Source organism: Mustela nivalis, assembly GCF_964662115.1.
Source record: "Mustela nivalis genome assembly, chromosome: 7".
NCBI classification, from domain to species: domain Eukaryota; kingdom Metazoa; phylum Chordata; class Mammalia; order Carnivora; family Mustelidae; genus Mustela; species Mustela nivalis.
Window position 1 is genome coordinate 38,346,366 of NC_139026.1, and position 24,621 is coordinate 38,370,986.

At 37.5% G+C, this 24,621-nt stretch overlaps 1 protein-coding gene and 1 pseudogene across 2 annotated transcripts in view; one reads left to right on the forward strand and one right to left on the reverse strand.

Annotated features, from left to right (window-relative positions):
• The window catches only part of PAWR (pro-apoptotic WT1 regulator), a 117,129-nt gene that overhangs the window by 55,432 nt on the left and 37,076 nt on the right, over window positions 1–24,621 (forward strand). Inside the window, exon 3 of the mRNA XM_082742821.1 lies at window positions 16,210–16,341. Coding sequence (XP_082598947.1) covers window positions 16,210–16,341 — 132 coding nt within the window. The remainder of the gene's footprint in view (window positions 1–16,209; window positions 16,342–24,621) is intronic.
• LOC309868818 (large ribosomal subunit protein eL15 pseudogene) lies at window positions 18,608–19,263 on the reverse strand (annotated as a pseudogene). Its single transcript has one exon. The product of its transcript is annotated as a large ribosomal subunit protein eL15 pseudogene (transcript).

Consider the following 24,621-nt stretch of genomic DNA (forward strand, 5'->3'; position numbering starts at 1 on the left):
CCCTGGGTATGAAACTTGGAGGGGGTGCTCCAGGAGCCATAACTCATACAACCCACTACCAGTGTTGCAGTTCTGGATTATTCCATATATATGGCTAGAACAGCTGCTTATTATAAAAAAAGGAAACAGGTTTGTTTCCAGCCTGACCATATAACAAATTAAATAGGAAATGGGTTAAGAAATTAATAATGAGATAGTAAAAATTAGAAAGTGTATGTGTTTGTTAGATCTCAAAATGGGAAAATATTTTCTTAAAACCACAGGGAGAAAATTTCAAAAGGAAACAGAATTAAAAGGTGAGCTAGGAAAAGATTAGCTATATGATAGAAGTTGCCATATTACTATATTAAGAGCTTTCAGAAATATTAGGGAAATGAAACTAATATAAAAATTGAGAGAGGAGGGGCACCTGGGTGGCTCAGTTGGTTGGGCAGCTGCCTTTGGCTCAGGTCATGATCCCAGCATCCTGGGATTGAGTCCCACATCGGGCTCCTTGCTGGGCGGGGAGCCTGCTTCTCCCTCTGCCTCTGCCTACCACTTTGTCTGCCTGTGCTCGTGCTCTTTCTCTCTCTCTAGCAAATAAATAAATAAAATCTTAAAAAAAAAATAAAAATTGAGAGAGGTCATAGTGAGGAAAGTAAAGATACATAAAGAGATACATAAGGTTAATAAAGATAACCCAAGTTTATTTTGCTAACTAGGATTCAGTCAAACCATTATTTGCCTAATATGTTTGGAAATAGTTAAAAAAAATAGTAAGGATGAAACAACTTTCTTGGCAGAAGATTTCGCAGCATTCTTTTTTTTTAAAGATTTTATTTATTTATTTGACAGACATCACAGGTAGGCAGAGAGGCAGGCAGAGAGAGAGGAGGAAACAGGCTCCCTGCTGAGCAGAGAGCCCTATGTAGGGCTCCATCACAGGACCCCAGGATCATGACCTGAGCCGAAGGCAGAGGCTTTAACCCACTGAGCCACCCAGGTGCCCCTTGGCAGCATTCTTAAAGAGCCATGAAAATTAGAGATGTATACTAGAATTTATATGAAAGACTGTTGAGCTTGTATGACCTACAACTGGATATGATTAAATAAATCATGATGTATATTCATAATGTGAAATCATACTATGCAGCTACTAAAATTTTTGTTGAAAACAGAGAGATGTACAAGTAGGTCTCAACAGGATGCCTATAATTATATGAGTTTAAGAAGAAAGTTCTAGTGGAAGGAGGGATTTGTGCCAAAATGATAACAGTTTTGTCTATTATTTTAAATATTTATTTTAGAGAGAGTGAGTGAATGGGAGCCTGGGGGCGGGGATGGTGTGGCAGGGAGAGGAAGAGTGAGAAACAGATTCCCCAATGAGCACAGAACCCAACCCAGGGCTCAATCTGAGGATCCCGAGATCATGACCTGAGCTGAAATCAAGAGTGATGCTTTACCAGCTGAGCCACACAGGCGCTTCTCCTTTTTTATTTCGAAAGTGTTTTGGTAATGTACATTAATTAATTTTGTAATTAGGAAAAATGTCATTTTCTGTTTAAATAAAAGTACCCAACTGCAGTTTTAAAATTATTTTTAAAGACTTATGTTTACTAATATTAGTTGAAATGGCTGAAAATGAAAGTGCTACCTGTCTAATCATGAATATTGCTATTTAGAGAATTTAACACTTGCTTAGCCCTGAGGTCCAGTAGGATCCCAGCACAAGATTGTGTGGTTGGGTCTGACCATGGCTGAGTCGTCATATCTGATGGTATTGGTGTAGATTTTAATGGTGAGAAAGGTGCTTTAAAACTGTAAGAATGAAATTCTGATTTCATTTTTTGTTTTTGGAGGGTTATATTTTGAGATTCTTTATAACTAAGATTTCTTTTTTATTGAAAATGCTAGTGTTTATTGTAAATTTAGCTTTTAAATCCATGAAGTCAGAGTACTTCTGCTAGATATTACAAAGTTGTTAGAAAACACAACTAATTCAGTTATTGAATTCTTATTTAATAATTAGTTTTGGAAATTCCATACATTTTAATTACTCCATTTATTTTCCAAACTTTCTGGCTTAGGGCTGTTTGTTGTGATAATAGTAGTAGTAGTTTTAATCATTGTGGTACGATATACATGGCTTTTTTAGCCACCTGATGAGAGGAGAGAGGATTCATTTGTTCATTTTGTTCAGTTCTTTTCATGTACAGATACTTATTATTTTGATCTTATTTCAGTTTTCTTTTTGTTATTGAAAAGTTTCTTTTGTTTAACCATTCAAAATAAACCTCTTGACTTAGCGGGGAGGAAGGTGAGGAGAAGCTAGGCAGAGGTTGCGTGATGACAGACTGCTATATGCTAGAAAAGAACTAATGGAGGGTGTAAAAAGGGTGTTACCAGAAAGGGGGGCAGATAAAGCAGCAGCAGTACCGATAGGGATTGACATAGTCTTACTGAACAAAATCTCAACTTTCCTAATGCCTTTCATGGATATAGTAACTTTCATTTTGAAAAAGCATAGCTACATACCCACATTTATGGTTTGTAATTGTGTGATCCTGAATAGAAACTTTTTTCATTCTCTTGGAGCTATATAGCTTTTCTTTCTTTTCCCTAAAAGCTTTGCTAGGATTGCTTACTTGATTTTCTTTTAAATGCAAAGGACAGTGAGAATGCTTTTAGAGCCACATTCATATGATTTATTATAATAGATACAGTTAAATTTACCTGGCTGTTTGAAATTTGCATTTCATTTTAGTTCTGTTTTAATTCTTGTCCTCATTCTAATTCATATGAGGAAAATGTCCTATTCCCTGGAGAAGTATTTATACTTTGCAAAAATTTATTGAAAAATGAGAACACTTAAGGAATTTATGGGGATTCTTTATTTTAAGATCAGATATGCGTATGTTATACAGAGTTAAGCATTTGGATAGAAGAGAATATTAAAATTGGGGAGAATTCTGAAAATTAAAGGAAGTAGCATTTTTAAATGAATTTTATGAACTGTTCAATATTGTTTGGAGATGAATGGATTATTTCATTCTTTGTAAGACTCATTGCTTAAGAAAAAGATTAAGCTGTGAAAAAAGAGGAATGTGAAGCAGTATCTAGCTGAACTCCTCCAAGAACTAAATAGTATACCACACAATTTATACTGTCAAAATATCAAAGTCTCAAAACTAGGCTTAAGCATTTATATTTAACAAAAATTAATTTTAAAAATTCTTAGTGTGTTCAAATCAGAATTTTTTTAAATTGTATTTTGTTTTGTATGTGTAGTTTTAGGTAAATAATAGTTGTGAATGATGGTAATCTGTTATGGTTAGGTATACCCCTAGTGTCCAAGAATTCTTACTGTTGTAAGTAAAAAGTCCTATGGAGTGTGCTGTTTTCCATATATTACAAAAATTTAAAAATACCTTAATAAAATTGTGTTTAAAGTTGGCAAATGGGGACGGACGTCTGGGTAGGTCAGTCAGTTAAGCAGCTAACTCTCAGTTTCAGCTCAGGTCATGATCCCAGAGTCCTAAGATTGAGCTTCATGTTGGGCTCTGTGTTCAGCAGGGAAGTCTACTCCTCCCTCTCTCTCTGTACCCATCCCCCACCCCCATCCCTTGCACACGCACACTACCTCTCTCAAATATGTACATATTTTTAAAAAATAATAAAGTTGGCAAATGGTATGTTGATTGCTTTTTCTGAACTCCTAAATTTCATGGAATTCTGCCTTATAAAATTGATAAGGAAAAGTGGCTATGAATTGGATCCTTTTTAGTATTTTATTCTATGAACCTACTACATTTTTGATATATTAAAAACCTTGACATAGATAAAGTACATGCTGACTTCACCATTAGGCTTGGCGTTGTTCTCTTTCGTACTGTAGCAGTAGCTATAATGGCCGTTACCAGCCCTTGAGGCTTCCTGTACCTGGTCCCAGGCCCCCTGCCCCACTGCCACTGTCCAGTTTGCTGCTACTCTTGTGGGTCAGAGGAAACAGATGAGGAATTTGATGCTCATTGGGTGACATACTTCTATAAGCCAGATAGTGATGCCTGGAAATTGTGAAGGGATGAACATACTTGTTGGCTGTGATCTGGTTCCAGAATCCAAAATCAATGTTGCTGCTTTGCTGGCATGTAGGTGGTGAAATGATTTTGCTAGTGTAGTTTTCATCCTAGAGATTGTTAAGAACAAAGTAGGACCTCATAAGGAAATCTACCCCTAAGTCATTCAGGGGATCAACTTTAAACTGAGAATCTCCACTCCAGAGGAATTGGGCCTTGACAAAGTATAAACTTCATAGATGGGCTTCTTAAAGATTTATGCATGATGCTACTTGGCTGCAAACAGCCACCTGGAAATACTGATTTCCAGTATTTGGAAATACTCCATGGTCATCATGGACATGGATGATGTCATCCAGGATCCTGGATGACATTTTACCTTATTTGAACAAGTTTTCCTTTATTAAATACCAAACGATGTAATGGTAACTTGGACTTTAATAAAAGGGAAATGAGTTTGAACTGAAAAGAAGTAAAAAACCCCACAACCTTTGAGGTATAGTCATAAAAATTTTAGTAGTAGGAAACTACAGCCTTAAGAGTTCTAAGCCAAGTTTATTTGCGTATTTCACATATATATCACTCTGTGGTTAGTCTTTGAAAACCAGTATGTCTCTCATTTGTTCAAGAAATTAAGTGATGATTGTCTGGTTACTTTGTGTTTAGGACTTTAAGCCCCAACTTCTCCTTAGTTTCAGTGTCTTTTTTAACCTGGTTCAGTCTAGTCTTGTCTTTTCACTATGCAACCAGTATTTAGTTCGGCAAACATCGAATATATACCATATCTGCCATGTTTTGTAATAAGTGTGATATACTGTGGTGACGTTGCTATTGTGATGGTGGAATCTGTTGCCTTACGCAAAGTCTTAGAGCTATCAAAACATAATGGAGTGGCTTTCAAACTTTGTTTTGGACTGATAAAAGTGTGCTTTATTAATGACTCAAATACCATGCTGTTAGTGACATTTTCTGAAATGTCAAGCAAATTTTTTCATAAGATTACTAACAAAATATCGTTTACAGGATATAATTGTCTTTCTGGAAAGATCTCTATATATTTTAAAATGCTGTAAACTACCCCCAAAACATACTGTGTTTTAGAGGTAGAATATGTCTAGGCTCAGATAATTATAATAATGGGTTTTTCACCTGCATGACTGTTCAGTATTATATTCTGTGGTTGAATGGGATATGGGTCAGTTCTTTCTTAGAGGGACTAGTTTTTCAAATTGCAAGATATTCATTCCATGCCTCTGATCCATAAACCAGTAGCATGGCTTAGTCATCAATATGGCCAAAAATGCCTTCAAAAAATTCCATGCCTTGTAGGGAGTGGTATTGACGGAATGAGAATCACTGGGCTAGCGCTTTGTGACCAAAGGAGAGACTTGTTCTAGATAGGTAGTCAGAGAAGACACTAGAGACATGGTTTTTTTTTTTTTTTTGACACTAGAGAAATTAAAACACAAATAGCTTTCAATTGAGACAGCCATAGGGGAAAGGGATTTTTCAGGGAGCCAGCTAGACTTCATTCTGCAGTTGAGGAGAGCAAAATATTAATCTACAGGAATTCAGAGGATACAATGGGATGATTTGGAAGGGAGAGGAGGGGGATATAGGATTGAAGCAGATTATAGAATGTACAGAATAAGATGGAAATGAGGGTCTGTACAGTGATGGATGAGACCCAGGGAAGCTTGGCCTGCTGTCAGTGTCCAAAGTAGATGTGGAAATAAGATCTGATAGAATCCCTCCAGAAAGTCCCTTTAAAGTTAAAAAATAAAAAATAAAAATACACATATATAGAACTGTAGGGTAGATAAATGCTTATCCAACTGTCATCTAGCTATAGCCATTGTCAACTCATAGCCACTCTTTCCCTGCAACTTTTACTAATTCTATCTTGTACTAAGTGAGGCAGTGCATTCACAGACAATCTAAAACAAAAGTTGTACAAAAAAGTGTTCTTTGATATTTTCTGTTCTGTTTTCTTTTTCTTCATAAAAATTCTGGGTTGTGATGTGCTGAGTGAATTTCATATCTTTTTTTCACTCTGCATGAAATTGCAAACATTTCCCATTTCTTGGAAAACACTTTGTGAATAATACTCCATTATTTTATTCTCTAGAAGCAGAAGAGTTGTGTTACTTAGAATAAAATATATGTATATTTTAAAGATTTTATTTATTTACTTGATGGAGAGGGAACACAAGCAGAGGAAGCGGGAGAGGGAGAAGCAGGCTTCCCACCAAGCAGGGAGCTGATGCGGGGCTCCATCACAGGAGTCTGGGTTCATGGACTGAGCCTAAGGCAGCCGCCTAATAACTGAACCACCCAAATGCCCTTAGAATAAATATTTATCTAGTTTTAGTTATTTAGTAAATGGTCAGTTAAATTTTACTGCTTTTTAAAAAACCTTATGGGACTTTTAATCATGTACAAAATTAAGGAAAATGTTGTAATGAGGTTCTCCATGTATGCCTCCTTCAGCTTCAAGAGTTATCAACTTCTGGCAAGTTTTATCTATACGCACCACACACTACCCATTTTATTTCTTGTGTTATTTTGAAGCAGATCTCAAATGACATATTAGCTCAGTGTTTATCATCAGTATCTTAGGTATTTCAATATAGGTCTGACATTATTCTGATGGGCCTTCCTCTGTACGTGAGGAATCTCTTCCCCCTAGCTGCTCTCAAGGGCTCCTGTCTAAAATTATGATTTCATCAGTTTCACAATCAGGTGTCTTGAGGTCTTTCTAGATTCTATGATCTTGGTGGGGAGACCTTTCTGCCCTAGGACAGGAATGCTGGTTCTATTCCCAGATTGGGAAGATTTTCATGGAGAATTTGTTCAGCTATATCTTCTAGTCTTCTTTCTTTCTCCTCCCCTTCAGTGATTCCCATAATTCTGACACTAGAACGTTTCATGGAGTCATTTATTTCCCTAATTCTGTTTTCATGGCTTCTAAGCTGTTTGTTCCAGGCCTCCTCCTGATCCTTTTTCTCTCGGTTCATCCTCTAGATCACTAATTCTATCTTCTGCCTCATTTACCCTAGCTATTAGAGAATTTAGATTAGATTGGAACTCCTTGATAGCATTTTTAACTTCTTCCCTGGTGACTTTCGTTTCTGCCCTAATCGATTCCATGTTGTCATTAATGGTTTTCTCCAACCTAGCCATTGCCTGGATAATTGTTACCCTGAATTCCCTTTCCAACATACTGTTTATATCCATATCCAGTAGCTCTGATGGAGAGGGCACAGTCTCTGAATTTTTCCTCTGTTGGGCATTCCTCCTCCTAGTCATTTTGGTGAGAGATGGCTGAGGGGATGTGTAGCTGAATGTATCAACCGTGATCTGGGCAAGGTGCACCCTGGCACACTTCCGAGCTATTGGGACTCCCCACCAAAAAGAAAGAAAAAGGAAAAAAAAGAGAGAGGAAGAGAGAGACAGAAAAAAAAAAAAAAGAGAGAGAGAGAGAGAAAGAGAAAGAAGACCAAGCCAGAATGGGCCCCAAAGGTAAGATTTATAAGGTGTACAAACAAAAACAGACAAAAAAACCGACAAAAGTAAATGACAAGGAAAAAAGAACCCTGCCAAAATGAACCCCAAGTATAATATTTACATATTACCAGAACATTTATATATTACCAGAAAAACCACTATACAGAAACAGAAGAAAAGATGGGAGGGTGTTATAAATCCTCAGTGTGGGGGAAGGTTATTTTGATTCTTCCTGGGTATATCTTGATATCTTTGTTAAAGGGCTCAACTTTCCAGAGATAAAGGGGGATTAAAACTGGTTTATTTATAGGGATAGTATATAGGGATAGTATTGATTGGGGAAAGAGGATTACCCTTGAAGCTTATCTCTATATGAATATTTAAAAAAATAGAAAAGAAAAAAGAAAAACACAGGTATATGTATAAAAAAAAAGTTCAAGTTAAAGGTTATTATTATGGAATTTGTTGTATTGAACCTTTCGTTGTGTTGAGGCTAAAAAAGGTTAAATAGGTTAAAAAAAAGTTCTCTGGAACTTTCTCCAGAATAGACCTCTGGTCACAAATCAGGACTCAACTTATACCAAAAGATAGAGATTATTCCCTGCATATTCTCAGACCACAGTGCTTTGAAACTGGAACTCAGCCACAAGGAAGAGTTTGAAAGGGATTCAAACACCTGGGAGTTAAAAACCACCTTGCTTAAGAATGTTTGGTTCAACCAGGAAACCAAAGAAGAACTTAAACAATTCATGGTAAACAATGAGAATGAAGACACTTCAGTCCAAAACCTATGGGATACAGCAAAGGCAGTCCTAAGGGGGAAATACATAGCCATCCAAGCCTCCCTCAAAAAAATTGAAAAAATCTAGAATACACCAGTTCTCTTTACACCTTAAAGAACTGGACAACAACAACAACTGGACATCAACAACAAATTAAGCCAACTCCCACACAAGAAGGGAAATAATTAAGATTAGAGCAGAGATCAATGAGATAGAAACTAGACATACAGTAGAACACATCAATGAAACTAGAAGCTGGTTTTTTGAAAGAACAAGATCGATAAACCATTGGTGAAACTAATCCAAAAGAAAAGAGAGAGGACCCAAATTAATAAAATTATGAATGAAAAGGGAGAGATCACGACTAACACCAAGGAAATAGAAATAATCATCAGAAATTATTATCAACAGTTATATGCCAATAAGTTAATCAACCTAGACGGAATGGATGCGTTTCTGGAAACCTATAAACTTCCAAAACTGAATCAGGAAGAAATTGACAACCTGAATAGACCAGTATCTAGTAAGGAGATGGAAGCAGTGATCAACAACCTCCCAAAAAACAAGAGCCCAGGACCTGAAGAATTCCCTGGGGAATTCTACCAAACATTCAAAGAAGAAATAATACCTATTCTCCTGAAGCTGTTTCAAAAAATAGAAGCAGAAGGAAAACTTCCAGACTCATTTTATGAAGCCAGCATTACCCTGATCCCCAAACCAGGCAGAGAACCCACCAGAAAGGAGAATTTCAGACCAACATCCCTGATGAATATGGATGCTAAGATTCTCAACAAGATCCTAGCTAATAGGATCCAACAATACATTAAAAAGATTATCTACCATGACCAGGTAGGATTTATCCATGGGATGCAGGAGTGGTTCGACATTCACAAATCAATCAATGTGATAGAACAAATCAAGAGAAGAGAGAAGAACCTCATGGTCCTCTCAATTGATATAGAAAAAGCATTTGACAAGATACAGCATTTGTTCCTGATTAAAACGCTTCAAAGTATAGGGATAGAGGGAACATTCCTCAACCTCATGAAATCTATGAAAACCCCATGGCGAATATCATCCTCAATGGGGAAAAGCTGACAGCCTTCCCTTTGAGATCATGAACTTGAAAAGGATGCCCACTCTTGCCAGTCTTGTTCAACATAGTACTAGTCCTAGCAACAGCATTCAGACAACAAGAAGAAACAAAAGGTATTCCAGTTGGCAATGAAGAAGTCAAACTCTCTCTCTTCACAGATGACATGGTACTTTATATGGAAAACCCAAAAGACTCCAGCCCCAAACTACTAGAACTCATACAGCAATTCAGTAATGTGGCAGGATACAAAATCAATGTACAGAAATCAGTTACTTTGTTATACACTAACAATGAAAATACAGAAAGGGAAATTAGAGGATTGATTCCATTTACTATAGCACCAAGAACCATAAGATACCTGGGAATAAACCTAACCAAAGAGGTAAAGGATCTGTACTCAAGGAACTACAGAACACTTATGAAAGAAATTGAAGACACAAAAAGAATTGGAAGGTTATTCCATGCTCATGGATCGGAAGAATAAACATTGTTAAAATGTGTATACTGCCTAGAGCAGTCTATAATTTCAGTACCATTTTCAAAGAGCTGGAACAAACAATCCTAAAATTCATGTGGACCAGAAGGAGATCCCAAATCGCTAAGGAAATGTTGAAAAAGAAAAACAAAACTGGGGTCTGGAACAGAGTAGAGAGCCTAGATATGGACCCGCAACTCTATGGCCAAATAATCTTCGACAAACTAGGAAAAAATATGCTAGGAAAAAAGATGGTCTCTTCAACGAATAGTGCTGGGAAAATTGGACAGCTATATGTATAGAAGACTGAAACTCGACCATTCTCTTATACCATACACAAAGATAAACTGGAAATGGATAAAAGACCTCAGCTGGAGGTCAGGAATCCATCAGAATCCTAAAGGAGAACATAGGCAGTAACCTCTTTGACATGGGCCACAGCAACTTCTTTCAAGATATGTCTCCAAAGGCAAAGGAAAGAAAAGTGAAAATGAACTTTTAGGACTTCCTCAAGATCAAAAGCTTCTGCACAGCAAAGGAAACAGTCAACAACAAAAAAAAGAGGCAACCCATGGAACGGGAGAAGATATTTGCAATAGACACATGTAGTCATGTCAAAAAATGGTCAGAAGACATGAACAGACACTTCTCCAAAGAAAGACATACAGATGGCTAACAGACACATGAAAAAATGTTCATCATCATTAGCCACCAGGGAGATTCAAATCAAAACCACATTGAGATACCACCTTACAACACACTTAAAACAGAATGGCCAAAGTTAGGACAGTAAACAACATGTTTGTTAGACAATTGTTTGTCCAACATGTTGGAGAGGGTATGGAGAAAGGGGAACCATCTTACACTGTTAGTGGGAATGCAAGTTGGTGCAGCCACTTTGGAAAACAGTATGGAGATTCCTTAAGCAATTAAAAATAGAGCTTCCCTATGACCCTGCAATTGCACTATTGGGTATTTACCCCCAAAGATACAGATGTAGTGAAAAGAAGGGCCATCTGTACCCCAATGTTCATAGTAGCAATGGCCACAGTCACCAAACTGTGGAAAAAACCAAAATGCCCTTTAACGGATGAATGAATAAAGAAGATATGGTCTATATATACTAATGGAGTATTATGCCTCCATCAGAAAGGATGAATACCCAACTTTTGTATCAACATGGATGGGACTGGAGGAGATTATGCTGAGTGAAATAAGTCAAGCAGAGAGAGTCAATTATATGGTTTTGCTTGTGGAGCATAAGGAATAACACAGAAGACATGGGGAGATGGAGAGGAGAAGTGAGTTGGGGGAAATTGGAGTGGGAGACAAACCATGAGAGGCTGTGGACTCTGAGAAAAAAACTGAGGGTTTTGGAGGGGAGGAGGATGGAGGGTTGGGTGAGCCTGGTGGTGGGTGTTATGGAGGGCACATGTTGCATGGAGCACTGGGTGTGGTGCATAAACAATGAATTCTGGAACACTGAAAAGAAGGAAATAAAGACAAGGGATATTATATGGCCACAAAAAAAAAAAAAAAAGAGAGAGAGAAATCATACTTTTGTTTTATTCAGGAGTTTTATTTGCCAAAATACTGGTGCTCCAAAATGCAGTTTTGGAAATAGTAAAGAGCTTGGTGACAATCAATGATATTTACTCTCACCTTGTTTAAAAAACGTTATTTCATAAAGCGTTTTGGTTTCAATTTAAAATAATTGTTAACCCTGTTCTCATGCGGTTCTCTCTATTCTATATAAAAGGGCACAGTAACTTTGACGTGATTACATTTATCTAGAAATAAGAGCTGGGAAGAGAGTGCATTGAGTTACACATTGGTGTAATTATAATATAGAACCAGCATTTATTTTCATCTCCTCTTTTTCTCTCTCAGATAAAAAGCTTTTGATTAGTAGAAAGAAACTGAATTTTTAAAAAAGATTTTATTTATTTATTTGACAGAATCACAGGTAGGCAGAGAGGCAGGCAGAAGGGGAGGGAAAGCAGGCTCCCTGATGAGCAGAGAGCCTGATATGGGGCTTGATCCCAGGGTCCTGAGATACGACTAGAGTCAAAGGCAGAGGCTTGACCACTGAGCCACCCAAGTGCCCAGAAATAAACTTTAAAACATGTTTGAGTTCTTTTTGGTTCTCTCTTGCTAGTACTTATTTTAAAATTACTCTTGGGGGGCGCCTGAGTGGCTCAGTGGGTTAAGCCTCTGCCTTCCGCTCAGGTCACGATCTGAGGTTTCTGGGATTGAGCCCTGCATTGGACTCTCTGCTAGCAGGGAGCCTGCTTCCCTTCCTCTCTCTCTCTGCCTGCCTCTCTGCCTACTTGTAATTTCTGTCAAATAAAGGAATAAGATCTTTAAAAAAAAATTACTCTTGGGACGACTGGCTGTCTAAATAGAGCATGTGACTCTTGATCTCGGGGTTGTAAATTTGAGCCCTATGGTGGGTATAGCAATTACTTAAAAATGAAAAAATGTTAAAAAAAAAACACCCCAAAATAACTGTCTCCATTAAGGATACCATCAGCTGTGCATGTAGAGAATTCTTAATCTTTGCAAGAAATAAAAGTGGAGGGGCGCTTGGGTGGCTCAGTGGCTTAAAGCCTCTGCGTTCGGCTCAGGTCATGATCCCAGGGTCCTGGGATCGAGCCCCAAATCAGGCTCTCTGCTCAGTGGGGAGCCTGCTTCCTCCTCTCTCTCTCTGCCTGCTTCTCTGCCTACTTGTGATCTGTCAAATAAATAAATAAAATCTTAAAAAAAAAAAAGCAATAGAAGTGGAAAATGTCTTAACCCACTTTGGTCCACTGACTCAATTCTTTTTTGCTTTCATTCTTTCTTCTCACCATTTCCACCAAAGTTTCCTCTAGGTGTATTTATCCCAGTTACATAAGATAGCTTAGAGAATTTGTAGGATGCTTGTTGCTAAAAGAATTCTAGGGGTTGCTACAAGAACCTTGGAGGGAAGTTGTGATTCATCATATAATCCAAGCTGCCTGGAAGTACTATGCGCACATTCTTCTCAGAGATAGTGTGTGTGATGAATAGGCTCCCAGGTCAGTGGGTAACAGTGTTGCCACAGAAAAGAATGTTCTATTTTATCTTGGGGTGCTATAGTCCATCTCCCTGATTTGTTTCATCTTGGTAACTCATTCATTCATTTATCAAGCATTTACTGAATTTTTTTTTCTTCTTTTTAAAGTGTTGGTAAGGGAGCATACATTTATTGAGGTAGTGGAAGGAAGGGAGGTTAGTGTTGAGGGACTGGATCTCAGAAAATGAAAACAAAGATAAATAAAATAATATTCCAGTGCTCAGGGAGTTCATGGCTGTCTGCTTCAGCTTTAATTTTCTGTTTACACTACGTTAGGATTTAAGAGTTCTAGCGTTATACTACTGACATTTGATCCCAAGGTCAGGGGTTTTTGCAGTCCAGGTACTGAAGAATGAGATGATTCTTTTCATGGAGTAGAAGCCTAGAGATGAGATTACTCTTTATTTTTTCCAGATCTTATACACTTGCTTCTCAGCCCCCACTTTGCATTAAATGACCTTTTATCTCAGTAATGTGTATTGAGAAATTCCTTTACTTTATTCTCTTTTCTATTCTAGGACCTCGGTTACAAAGTTTTTATTATTGTGGTTTTATATATTTTAATGTTAAAATGATTGTTTTGTCATAACTTTTTTAAAAAGTTAAGTTTTCTGGATGTTTATGTCTTTATCCAGATGGTTACCCCTACTTTCCAAATAATTTCCTTAAGATTTTGATTGGGATTTTTATTCAATTTATAAATTGGCTTACAGATAATTGACATCTTCACAATATTAGGTTTTTCTCAATGTAAGAATTGATTTTAATTGTGTAGTTTTTTTCATAAAGTTTTTTGACTTATTTTTATAGTTATTAAAATTATATGGTCTGGCTGTTGATGTTACTTTGGGAAGCAATTTTTGTATACGTCTATAAAAACCATTTTAATGAACTTTAATAATTCTAAGATTTTTATGTTATTTCAACATTGTATCATCTGAAGTGATGGAATTTTGCCTTCTTCCTATTGCTGAAATCTTTTATTTTTCTTACCTGGATTTATCAGATAGCACCTCCAGAATGATGTTAATAACTCTGTTTATAGTAGAATGGATATCAGTGTTTTAAGTCTGATTTTGCTTTAAATTTTATTGATATTTTGCCGTTAAACATGATACTATCTGTTGGTCTGAGAAAGGTTTTCTAAAAAGAGTCCTAAGAGAGATTCTTTTTCTAATCGGGACTAGTTTCTTAAAGTTTAGTACCCTTTATTAGATTTCTTTTAACTGATTCTGTGTTCTACCTAGGATATGGTATTTTTCATAGGATCAAATTGTCTGCTTTGTTGTCTACTCTCCACTTTTGGTCCCTGTTAATTTCCACTCTGAACTGCTTTTTATATAGGTTCTATTTCCAAAATCAGTTTTGTTTTTTTTTTTTTAAAGATTTTATTTATTCATTTGAGAAAGAGAGAGAGACCACAGTCAGGGGGTGGGGGGAAGCAGAGGGAGAGGGGGAAGCAGACTCCCTGCTGAGCCAGGAGCCAGACATGGGGCTGGATCCCAGGATTTGGAGATCATGACCTGAGCGCAAAGCAGATGCTTAACCATCTGAGCCTCCCAGGTGCCCCCCACCCCTGCATCAGTTTTGATTATGTTTTATTTATATTCCAGGGAATTGTAGCACCATAACATCTTTCTGTGTTACATAGTGAAAAGTCCACACTTCTCAGGTTATTTGTGTTTTTTGTGATCAGAGTATTGCCTTTCCAGTCTTCACCTCTGTCAAGAACTGTGAAGGGTTTGAGATCTCACCTGCTTGCAAACTAACCATGTTAGCCTGCTGTAATTTCATGGATCATGACCAAATACACTAGTCTCCTGGTTCAGAGTCAAGTAGCCTCAGTATCATAATTTTTTTTTTGTACCAATAACCCAAGTCCCATTTAGGGCCAGAAGACACCTGTACACACAGTCAGTTCCATTATAGGGAGAGCAGGAGATTTCATTCTTTCCCCTCACTTCCTTTCCATATCGTTGTAATTTTTAAGACTCCATCTCAGGCGCTTTCTTCCATATCCCCCATCGTGAACCTTGTGTCTTTGAATGTGCTGCTTATCTACTGTGTCCCTTCTTGGTTTTCCCAGTGATGTAACTTAACTTTTTTTCTCTTTTTATAATTTGTAGGTCCTGTTTCTTTTGTTAGTGCCTTCTTATTTACAGGCTGCCTGCTGAAACATTATTTTTCATGTCTCACAGAACCCTTTAGGGCGATATTGGTTAAGAATGTTTTCAGTTGTAGGGGTGCCTAGGTGTTGGAGTCGGTTAAGCATCTGCCTTTGGCTCAAGTCGTGATCCCAGGTCCTTGGGATCGACTCCCACTTAGGGCTGCCTGCTTTTCCCTCTCCCTCAGCTGTTCTCCCTGCTTTTGTGCTCTCTTGTTCTCTCTCTCTCAAAGAAATAAATAAAATCTTAAAAAAAAAAAAAAAAGAATGTGTTCATTTGCAAGGAACAGATAGCCCATTCCACAATGGCTGTAATGAATAGAAATTTGTTTCTATTTATGACTTTTTTTTCTGTAGGGTATGGAAATTGATAATGCAGATGTTGATTCAGCTTTTTAGCAACAACCTTTCCATATGCTCTTCCCACCATCTGAAATTTTCTTTTTTCTATATCCGCAGTTCTAAATTTTACCCATTTTTTAAATTATAAACTCTGCTACAGAGTTTTTATAGAAGACTATTCTGCAGGTGAAAATACTCTTTCTGTGTATACTTTTAGGTAGTACTAAGCTGGAAAATGGCCTTTATCATTGAGTTATTTGCATCTATATCTATATCTCTGTATATCTTACATCTTCTATGTTAACTTCCCACTAGACCATAAATTCCACGTCTTGGGTATATCATTTGTTACTCTCTGAAAAGTGCCTTTTTAAAGGTAGACACCTTTCATTTACTTGTTGGATGAATGTGAAAGAAAGAACCTTGCCTTTTAAGCAAGCTTTCTCACTGCTATTTAGAGTCTAGAGGAAAGATAAGTTGTCAGGGGTGTGAATGTGGAGTTTGGGGTTTAAGCAGGTAATTTAATTTACAGGAATTAAATGTACATATTACTGAAAGGAACACCATTATCACATAAATTAGTTTCTGAATGCAGATACTTCTTTAATGCTATCCAAATGTATCTTCACATACTGCCAATACAATCTGTTAGTATATCTGGAAATAAAATGGAAACTATTTTTTCTTCTAGTGCTTAGATGAATATGAAGATGATGAAGCAGGGCAGAAAGAGCGGAAACGTGAGGATGCAATTACACAACAGAACACGATGCAGAATGAAGCTGTCAGCTTATTAGATCCAGGCAGTTCCTACCTGCTACAAGTGAGTATTTATTTATTTAAGTTTAATTTTAAATAATTACCTTAAAAATTCATTTTCTTATGAGTTACTATATGTTGATTGATTTTGAACTCTTAAGATGAAGAGTGACGTGCTCAACCAACTAAACCAGCCAGGCACCCCTAAAAATCTATTTTTAAAATTTTTTTAGTTTACAAATGAATATCTAAAAATACTAGGATGTCAGTTGCTATTTTAACAATCATTTTTAAGTAGCTTTTAATAATTTTTCCATTCTCCTTTTGGTGACATCTGCTCCATTTAAGTATTTTCAATGGATTTAATCATTGACTTTCCTTCTGTTCAAATACAAGTATATATGGTTCTTGGTTCCTGATCAGTGATAGCTAGGAAAAAATTTCCTCTTTGCTCTTAATAAAGTTAGAATTAGTAAGCCTTTGAGTTCTGCTGTACGCTGATACTGCATTAGAATTATATAGCAACTAAAGAATGAACTGTAGTATTGTGAATTGCCAGAAACATCAGCACTTCTTTATAATTATACAAGTAAAATTAAACTCAATTTCAAATTAGCTGTTATTTTGGGTTTTTGTGGCAAAGAAAACTTGGAGTTGATCGTATTAGAATGCATCAGTAGAAAGCAAACTATTCTGCGGAATTGTTTAATTTAAATTGGAATTTGGGAATGATCGTGATATAATCTAATCTTATGTTAATTTGATGATTGAGATCATAAACTATCTGTCATCTTCTCAGAGTTCATTTTTTTTTTTTTTTAAAGATTTTATTTTTTTATTTGACAGAGATCACAAGTAGGCAGAGAGGCAGGCAGAGAGAGAGAGGAGGAAGCAGGCTCCCTGTGGAGCAGAGAGCCTGATGCGGGACTCGATCCCAGGACCCTGAGATCATGACCTGAGCCGAAGGCAGTGGCTTAACCCACTGAGCCACCCAGGCGCCCCTCAGAGTTCATTTTTGATGTTAAAAAAATTATTTATTCAAGTAACCTCCCGTACCCAGTGTGGGGCTCAAACATGTGACCCTGAGATCAAGAGTTGCATACTCTTCTGACTGAGGCAGCCAGGTGCCTCCAGTTTTGACTTTATAAATGCATTTTATTATATATCACTTTAAAAGGCGTTTCTGAGCAGATCGAATATCTCCCCATTTTATTAATGAAAAAAATTAAATATAAACTCTCTTACTTTGTAAGGTTATGATAAAAAGGCATTTGAAAGATGCAAATATTTTGAGGTAGTTTGGAAATGCAGGTGCAAAATTTCTTTGTCATCTCCTCTTTGAGGCAGATACACTGATGGGAAGAATGATGAAGTGATGCAAGTTTATCTGTTCTTTGTATCTAAGTTGTTGTTACTAGAAGTACCTACCCTATTATGACATGGTGTAAGCTAATAAGCCATGTTTCTCTCAGTATCTGTGTGACTATTCATAGTCTAAAATATCTTTGTATCCTTTGTTTAACAAAATTGAAGTTAAATCTGGGTGTATTCCAGGTGAAGATAGAGGCTTAATTTATTGAAATACAGACAATACAGTATTTTTATTAAGAATAAGTTTATTAAGGGGGCACCTGGGTGGCTCAGTGGATTAAGCCCTCTACCTTCGGCTCAGGTCATGATCTCAGGGTCCTGGGATGGAGCCTGTCGTCAGGCTCATCAGGGAGCCTACTTCCTTCCCCACCCCTCCGCCTGCCTCTCTGCCTACTTGGGATCTCTGTCTTTCAGATAAATAAATAGTCTTTTTAAAAATGTATTAAGAATTAAAATTTTAATTCTTGGTCATGCCACTTTGGTATACTCAAATAGCACCAAGTATCTCTGTGGGGAATCTGCTTCTCCCTCTGACACCCCCCCCCCCCCCCAACAATGCTCTCTCTCAAACAAATAAATAAAATCTTAAAAAAAAAAAAAAAATTGTTTCTACCAAACCCTTAAAAACAGCCATTTGAGAATAAACCAGCAGAGCATCATCTCGGATGATGTACAGTGAACATCAGCCTACAGTGAAGCTGTAGGTTTCATTACACGCACCAGCAAATCTACATGGCTAACTTCTGCATTTCACTTTTGCAGAATTTGTATTATACCTGTTATACCAAATAGCATTTTAAACACTGACATATAAACACCTTAATAAGGTAGAGCAAAGATAAAAGCGTTTCTCTTATAAGAAACAAGATATACCCTCACCCTCACTTTTAGTCTTCAAACATTATTGCACTTTAACTTTCATAATTTGACAGTGCATTCATGGGACATTCCGCAGACAACTAATTTTGACAAAGAACACTTTTAATTTTACAAACATTACTTATATTAGCAGTAATGGTGGAGCTACCCCATGCTGCACAGCGAGAACCACCATTAGTGTGGTGAAACTTGTGACCCTTTCCAAGGCCACATTCTTGCGGCCTGCAGATGTCAGCCTTTGTGTCTCCCTGTGCTTGTGGACTGGTGTGGTGATCCACTGGGTGTCAGGATTTCTTTTGCTAGCTTTATAGAATGGATCAATGAGGATAACCTCAATTTGTATATGGAATCTTTGCCAACCAAGTAAGAATTCCTAGGACTTTCAGATGCCCACAGTGGTGTCCAGCTCACTCCTCTGCAACAAACTGAAGGCTTCAGGCAAACTTTAGCTGGTTAACACCATGGTGGACAAGCTTGCTGTAGGTCGCACCTGTAGGGACTGAGCATTTGTGGCTTCCACATTGTGCACGAATCCTAAATATGACGTAACTTTGCTTGGCATTATACCCTAGTCTGTGTGCTTTATTGGGCCAGGTTGAGTAGGGGCCCCATGGAGTGCAGAGAGCTGGTGGTACTGCCAGCAGTGCACCCTGAGAATAAAGTACATTGTAGTGGACTACTTCTTCCTCCATAGTTCCTGAATGGACTCCTGATTGGTAGGAACAATTTTGCCCATCTTGGCTTACCTTTGAGCTGATGGCTGCCACAGAGAAAGGAAAGAGCCTTTCTTTGCTTTACTGAGTATTTTCTACAAACAGAGTCGCCTATATAACAACAACATGGCTCTTAAAAATAGAAAATTAAAAATAATACATTCTTACCATTTAATATTTAGACCTTATTCAGGTTTCACCAGTTATCCCAGTGATATTCCAAAGTATAGCAGAAGGATCTCATTCCAAATCAGGTGTTGCATTTAGTTGCTGTTATCCCTTTAGTTTCCTTTAATCTAAAGCAATCTCTCTTTAAATGTCTTATTGTGGGGGGCCTAGGTGGCTCAGTTGGTTAAATGTCTGCTTTTGGCTCAGGTCATGATCCCAGGACCCTGGGATGGAGCCCCACATTGGGCTCCCTGCTTGGTGGGGAGCCTGCTTCTCCCGCTGCCTGCCACTCTCCCTGCTTGTGCTCTTTCTCTCTCTCTGTCAAATCAATCAATCAATCAATCAATCAATCTTTAAAAAAATAAATTTCTTAATCTTACCACTTTAAAAGATTATAGGGTGGGTGGCTGGGTGGCTCAGATGGTTAAGCATCTGCCTTCAGCTCAGGTCATGATCCCAAGGTCCTGGGATCAATTGCCTCATCTGGTTCCCTGCTCAGCGGGGAGTCTCCTGCTTCCTCTCTCCCTGCCTCTCCCCTTGCTTGTGCTTTCTCTCTTTCTCTCAAATGAATGAATAAAATCTTTAAAAATAATAAAAGATTATAGGGCTACAGGGCAGTTACTTTATGATATACCTTCAGTTTGGTTTACCTGATATTTACTTCTAGATTCAGGTTATAGATCTGTGTCAGGAATATCACAGAATTAATGCTATATTCTTCTCATTATGTATCCTGTCAGTTCACACATAATTGTAATTTGTCCCCTCATGGCTGCTGATCAGTCTGGTCATATGATTAAGGTAGTTTTTTTTTCAGGCTTCACTTTCCCTTTCTTAGTAAGTCTTTTGTGGAACTGATGATCAAATGAGTCCTTTAACAGGAAAAAAAAAAAAAGTATTTTGTGGGTAAGTGCTTTGAACCATGTAGATATCTTAATCTCTATCAAACTTTATCATCTTCCTGCCTTTATATCTGTATAGACTCACTGTTACCTATTTTATCTGATGGGTTGTGTACCCTGTTACAATCTAATAGTTTACTGTTGCTCCTGTAACAAATTACTACAAATTTGTTGTCTTAAAAACAGCACAAACTTATCATCTTACAATTTTATAATTTGGTAGTCCAACACGGTTCTAATTGGCCAAAATCAAGGACTAAAATCAAAGACTTCAAAGGCGAAAATAGGACTACATTCATTTTTGGAGGCTTTAGGGGAGAATCCATTTTCTTACCTTGTTTAGCTCTTTCTCAGTGACTACCCACATTCTTTGGATTATGATCCTCCTTCTTCCATCAAAGCCTGCAACGGTAGGCTGAGTACTTCCTGCAGCTTGTCCTTCTGACCTTTCTTCTTAATCATATCTCCCTCTGACCTTCTTTTGCCTCTGTCTTCTACTTTTAATGAATCTTGTGATTACATTGAGCCAGTCAGACAATCTAGGATAATCTCCTGATTTAGGGTTGTTGATTAGCAACCTTTATTTCCCTTTGTCGGATTATCTAATATGTTTGAAGGTTACAGGAATTAGGACATAGACATTTTTGAGGGTCATTATTCTGCCTACCACACCATTATTCTTTATTTTGATGTTCAAATTATCCCAGATTTTGCCAGTGGAAACTCTTTCGAGCTTTTGTATCCTTTGCCACATCTCCATCATTCTTGGACTACTTCTTGGCATAATATGATGTTAACAGGCTCATTTTTAACTTTTCTACACGGACATTGGAAGCAGCCATTTCTTTGAGAAGCTAAGGAGCTCGGATTCCTTTCACTAGAAAGTACTTTGAAGCCACGATCTGAGCTGTAGGTTTGTTTATGATACTGAAATGTCACCATTCCTGGTCCGTCTCTGTGTATAGACCTACAGAATATATGTATATCTGTATATATACATATCTGTCTTCTGTCTGCCCACCTGCCTACATCTGTGTAGATACTGAAACTAATTTATACTGATAACTTCCAATCTAATCTAATACTACAATTTATTCTAGTAGTTGTAAATCCCTTTTGTGACATTGAGAAACTTGTTTCCCGTTATCCTTAATACTTTCTTATTAATACTTTCTTATTTGTTCAATCCCCTTTTATGTAACTTATCTCCCATTGCCACCCCTTCCCCATATTTATACCCTCCTCACCACAAGTGGGGCTTGACATCACATGGTGGCTTTCTTTGTGCATGAACTCTTGCTGACCCTCTTCAGGCTTGGGCATCCTATGCAAGGCTGTAGGATGCCCTCCATACCCTGCTTGAATTGTGACTCCCCACACTGGATCACAACCTCCTCCCCACCCCCCCCCACCCCCAGCCCTGGGATTCCCTCCTTATACCGCTTAGCTTCTGTAACCTTATGATAGGCTGCCCTTCCTAGGGTCTTTGTTCATGTTCAGATTCTAAGACCTCATGCTGATTTGCTTCTCCATGGAGACCCATCATCAACCTGATTGGGTTTTGACACCTTCAGACTAGAATACCATTTAATGTGGACACTCTCTTCATCATGTTTTGGCTCTGGCATATCATCCCTGTTAATCTTTCTGTAGAGAGGCTCTCTGCAAGGGCTGCAAACTTCTGTGCCATACTGCTTTCGTACTCTTCTGGAGCTCTAAAACTCTGTTCTCTGCCACCTGTTCTCTGTTCTCCTAAATGAATGACCCTCACACTCTACTTGGGCCTCTTGATGTTCCCTATATGGGACTTGCTTCTGACATTGTCCCAGGACTGATAGTCTGCCTTCCCCTTCCTGCTCTGTAGACACCCTCATTTCTGCTCTGGGTCTGAATTCTCAGTCTAAGTAAAGTCCCCCTGCTGTATGGATATTCTCTTCAGATTGCTTACACTCTGATTCTCTGTTCCAGGCAGCTCTTCTTCATATAGGGCTCCAGTACTCTGATACCCTGGTTTGGGCCACTATGTTTCTTCTCCATCTAGCTCTGCTTCACCTAATGGTTTTAGGACTGAATCGTTCAGAAAGGAAGGGGAATGATGTGTTTTTCCTTTTAAAATCTTTGTTAATTTGTTAAAGTTCTTGTTTTGTTTTTTCATTTTCTTAGCTATTTTTATCAGTTACACATTGCAGATATTTTGTTCTGCATTCATCTTCAGCAGTATATCTTGCTACATTATGTCTATCAGTATAAGTCCTGAGAGCCAGTTAGCATGTAATGCCATAATTTTATTGAGGGCTATGGCTTTGTCAGTAATTAGTTTATTTGAATAACTTCAGTATTGTTTTGCTATATTTAGCTGGTCTTGATTTTCTCTGATCTTATTTCACATATGCTTTTATATTTGTTTATACTTTAGTTCTGATTTGCCACTGCACCTGTAAAGACAATTCATGGGATTTCCTCATTGACCATTCTAAGCTTGACTAAAGCAGCATGTTTTATTTAAACTTACACAAAACAGTTTGTGTCTTGCCAACATTTTCTAAGTGCTGTAAAGGTCTTTACCCCTCCCTTTAGTAATATAAACCATCCCATTGCAAGGGAGATTATTTCAGGCAAAGCATATTTAAATCAGTTGTATAACAGGCTTTGGGGTTATTGGAAGGTCTAATTACATAGTCTTTGAAACTTTTAAGACCAATGTCACTCTTAGCAGTTGTAATTCTTATAACTGGTTTCAGTGATACTGGTATTTCTTTTACCTCCCACCCCCATTTAGAATGCAGTTGTCAACTTTAACAGGTATCATAATTACCGAGTTGTCATCCTTTGTTTGTAAGTCTTTATTGCCACAGGAATACAGAGATTTCTTGTTAAAAAATCTGAGGTGAAGTTTTTATTTGTGTATTAATGTGTAAATACATCAAGCATTTTCCTTCTTAAAATTGTAGGAGACTCTTGCTGTAGTATGAGGTTGATTTTGCTTTTTCTGTCTAATATTTCTCATTCAAGAAATGCTCAGTTTTTTCTCTTTGGATAGAGGTTAGAAATCTCTTTAAACTCCATCTGTAATTGACCATATTGAATGCACATGAGAAGCAGACTACTACTACTCCTCCTAGTTTCTTCTGGTACTAGTTCTCATACTAATATAGTCTGTCCAGTTTGGGGAACATTCCATTGTTAAGGAATGTAATTTGATTACTAGAATTACTGTAAAATAACATTTAGCTACAAAATATATAATCTAATAAAATACCCTATTTAAATCTACCAATATAGAATAAGCTTAAGTGTCTTCTCTCTGCTTCAGAATCTTCACTATTGAAACTGTGGTTATCTAGAAATAAGCTTAAATTCTAATTGTTTACACATCTTGGATATAAACATGGAGTGATTTGATCAGAATTCTTATTTTCCCGATTTCTATACTAGCTGTATAGAAAATACTGTGTGAAACTTGATTGAGATGTGTTCTAAGTGACTAATTGTTTAAAAAAAAAGCTGCAAGAAATATGGAAAACTGATCTTATATAACTTCCTATAAAAAAAAATCAGCTTCCAAAAAAGCTGTTTTCTTTTTTTTTTTTTAATTTTTTATTTTTTATAAACATATATTTTTATCCCCAGGGGTACAGGTCTGTGAACCGCCAGGTTTACACACTTCACAGCACTCATCATAGCACATACCTTCCCCAGTGTCAGTAACCCTACCACTCTCTCCCTACCCCCCTCTCCCCAGCAACCCTCAGTTTGTTTTGTGAGATTAAGAGTCTCTTATGGTTTGTCTCCCAATTCCATCTTGTTTCATTTATTCTTTTCCTACCCCCAAACCCCCCACGTTGCATCTCCCCTTTTCTTATGAGGGAGATCATATGATAGTTGTCTTTCTCCTATTGACTTATTTCGCTAAGTATAATACCCTCTAGTTCCATCCACGTCGTCACAAATGGCAAGATTTCATTTCTTTTGATGGCTGCATAGTATTCCATTGCATATATATACCACATCTTCTTTATCCATTCATCTGTTGATGGACATCTAGGTTTTTTCCATAGTTTGGCTATTGTGGACATTGCTGCTATAAACATTTGGGTGCACGTGCCCCTTCGGATCACTGCATTTGTATTTTTAGGGTAAATACCCAGTAGTGCAATTGCTGGGTTATAGGGTAGCTCTATTTTCAACTTTTTGAGGAACCTCCATGCTGTTTTCCAGAGTGGCTGCACCAGCTTGCATACTCACCAACAGTGTAGGAGGGTTCCCCTTTCTCTGCATCCTCGTCAGCATCTGTCATTTCCTGATTTGTCA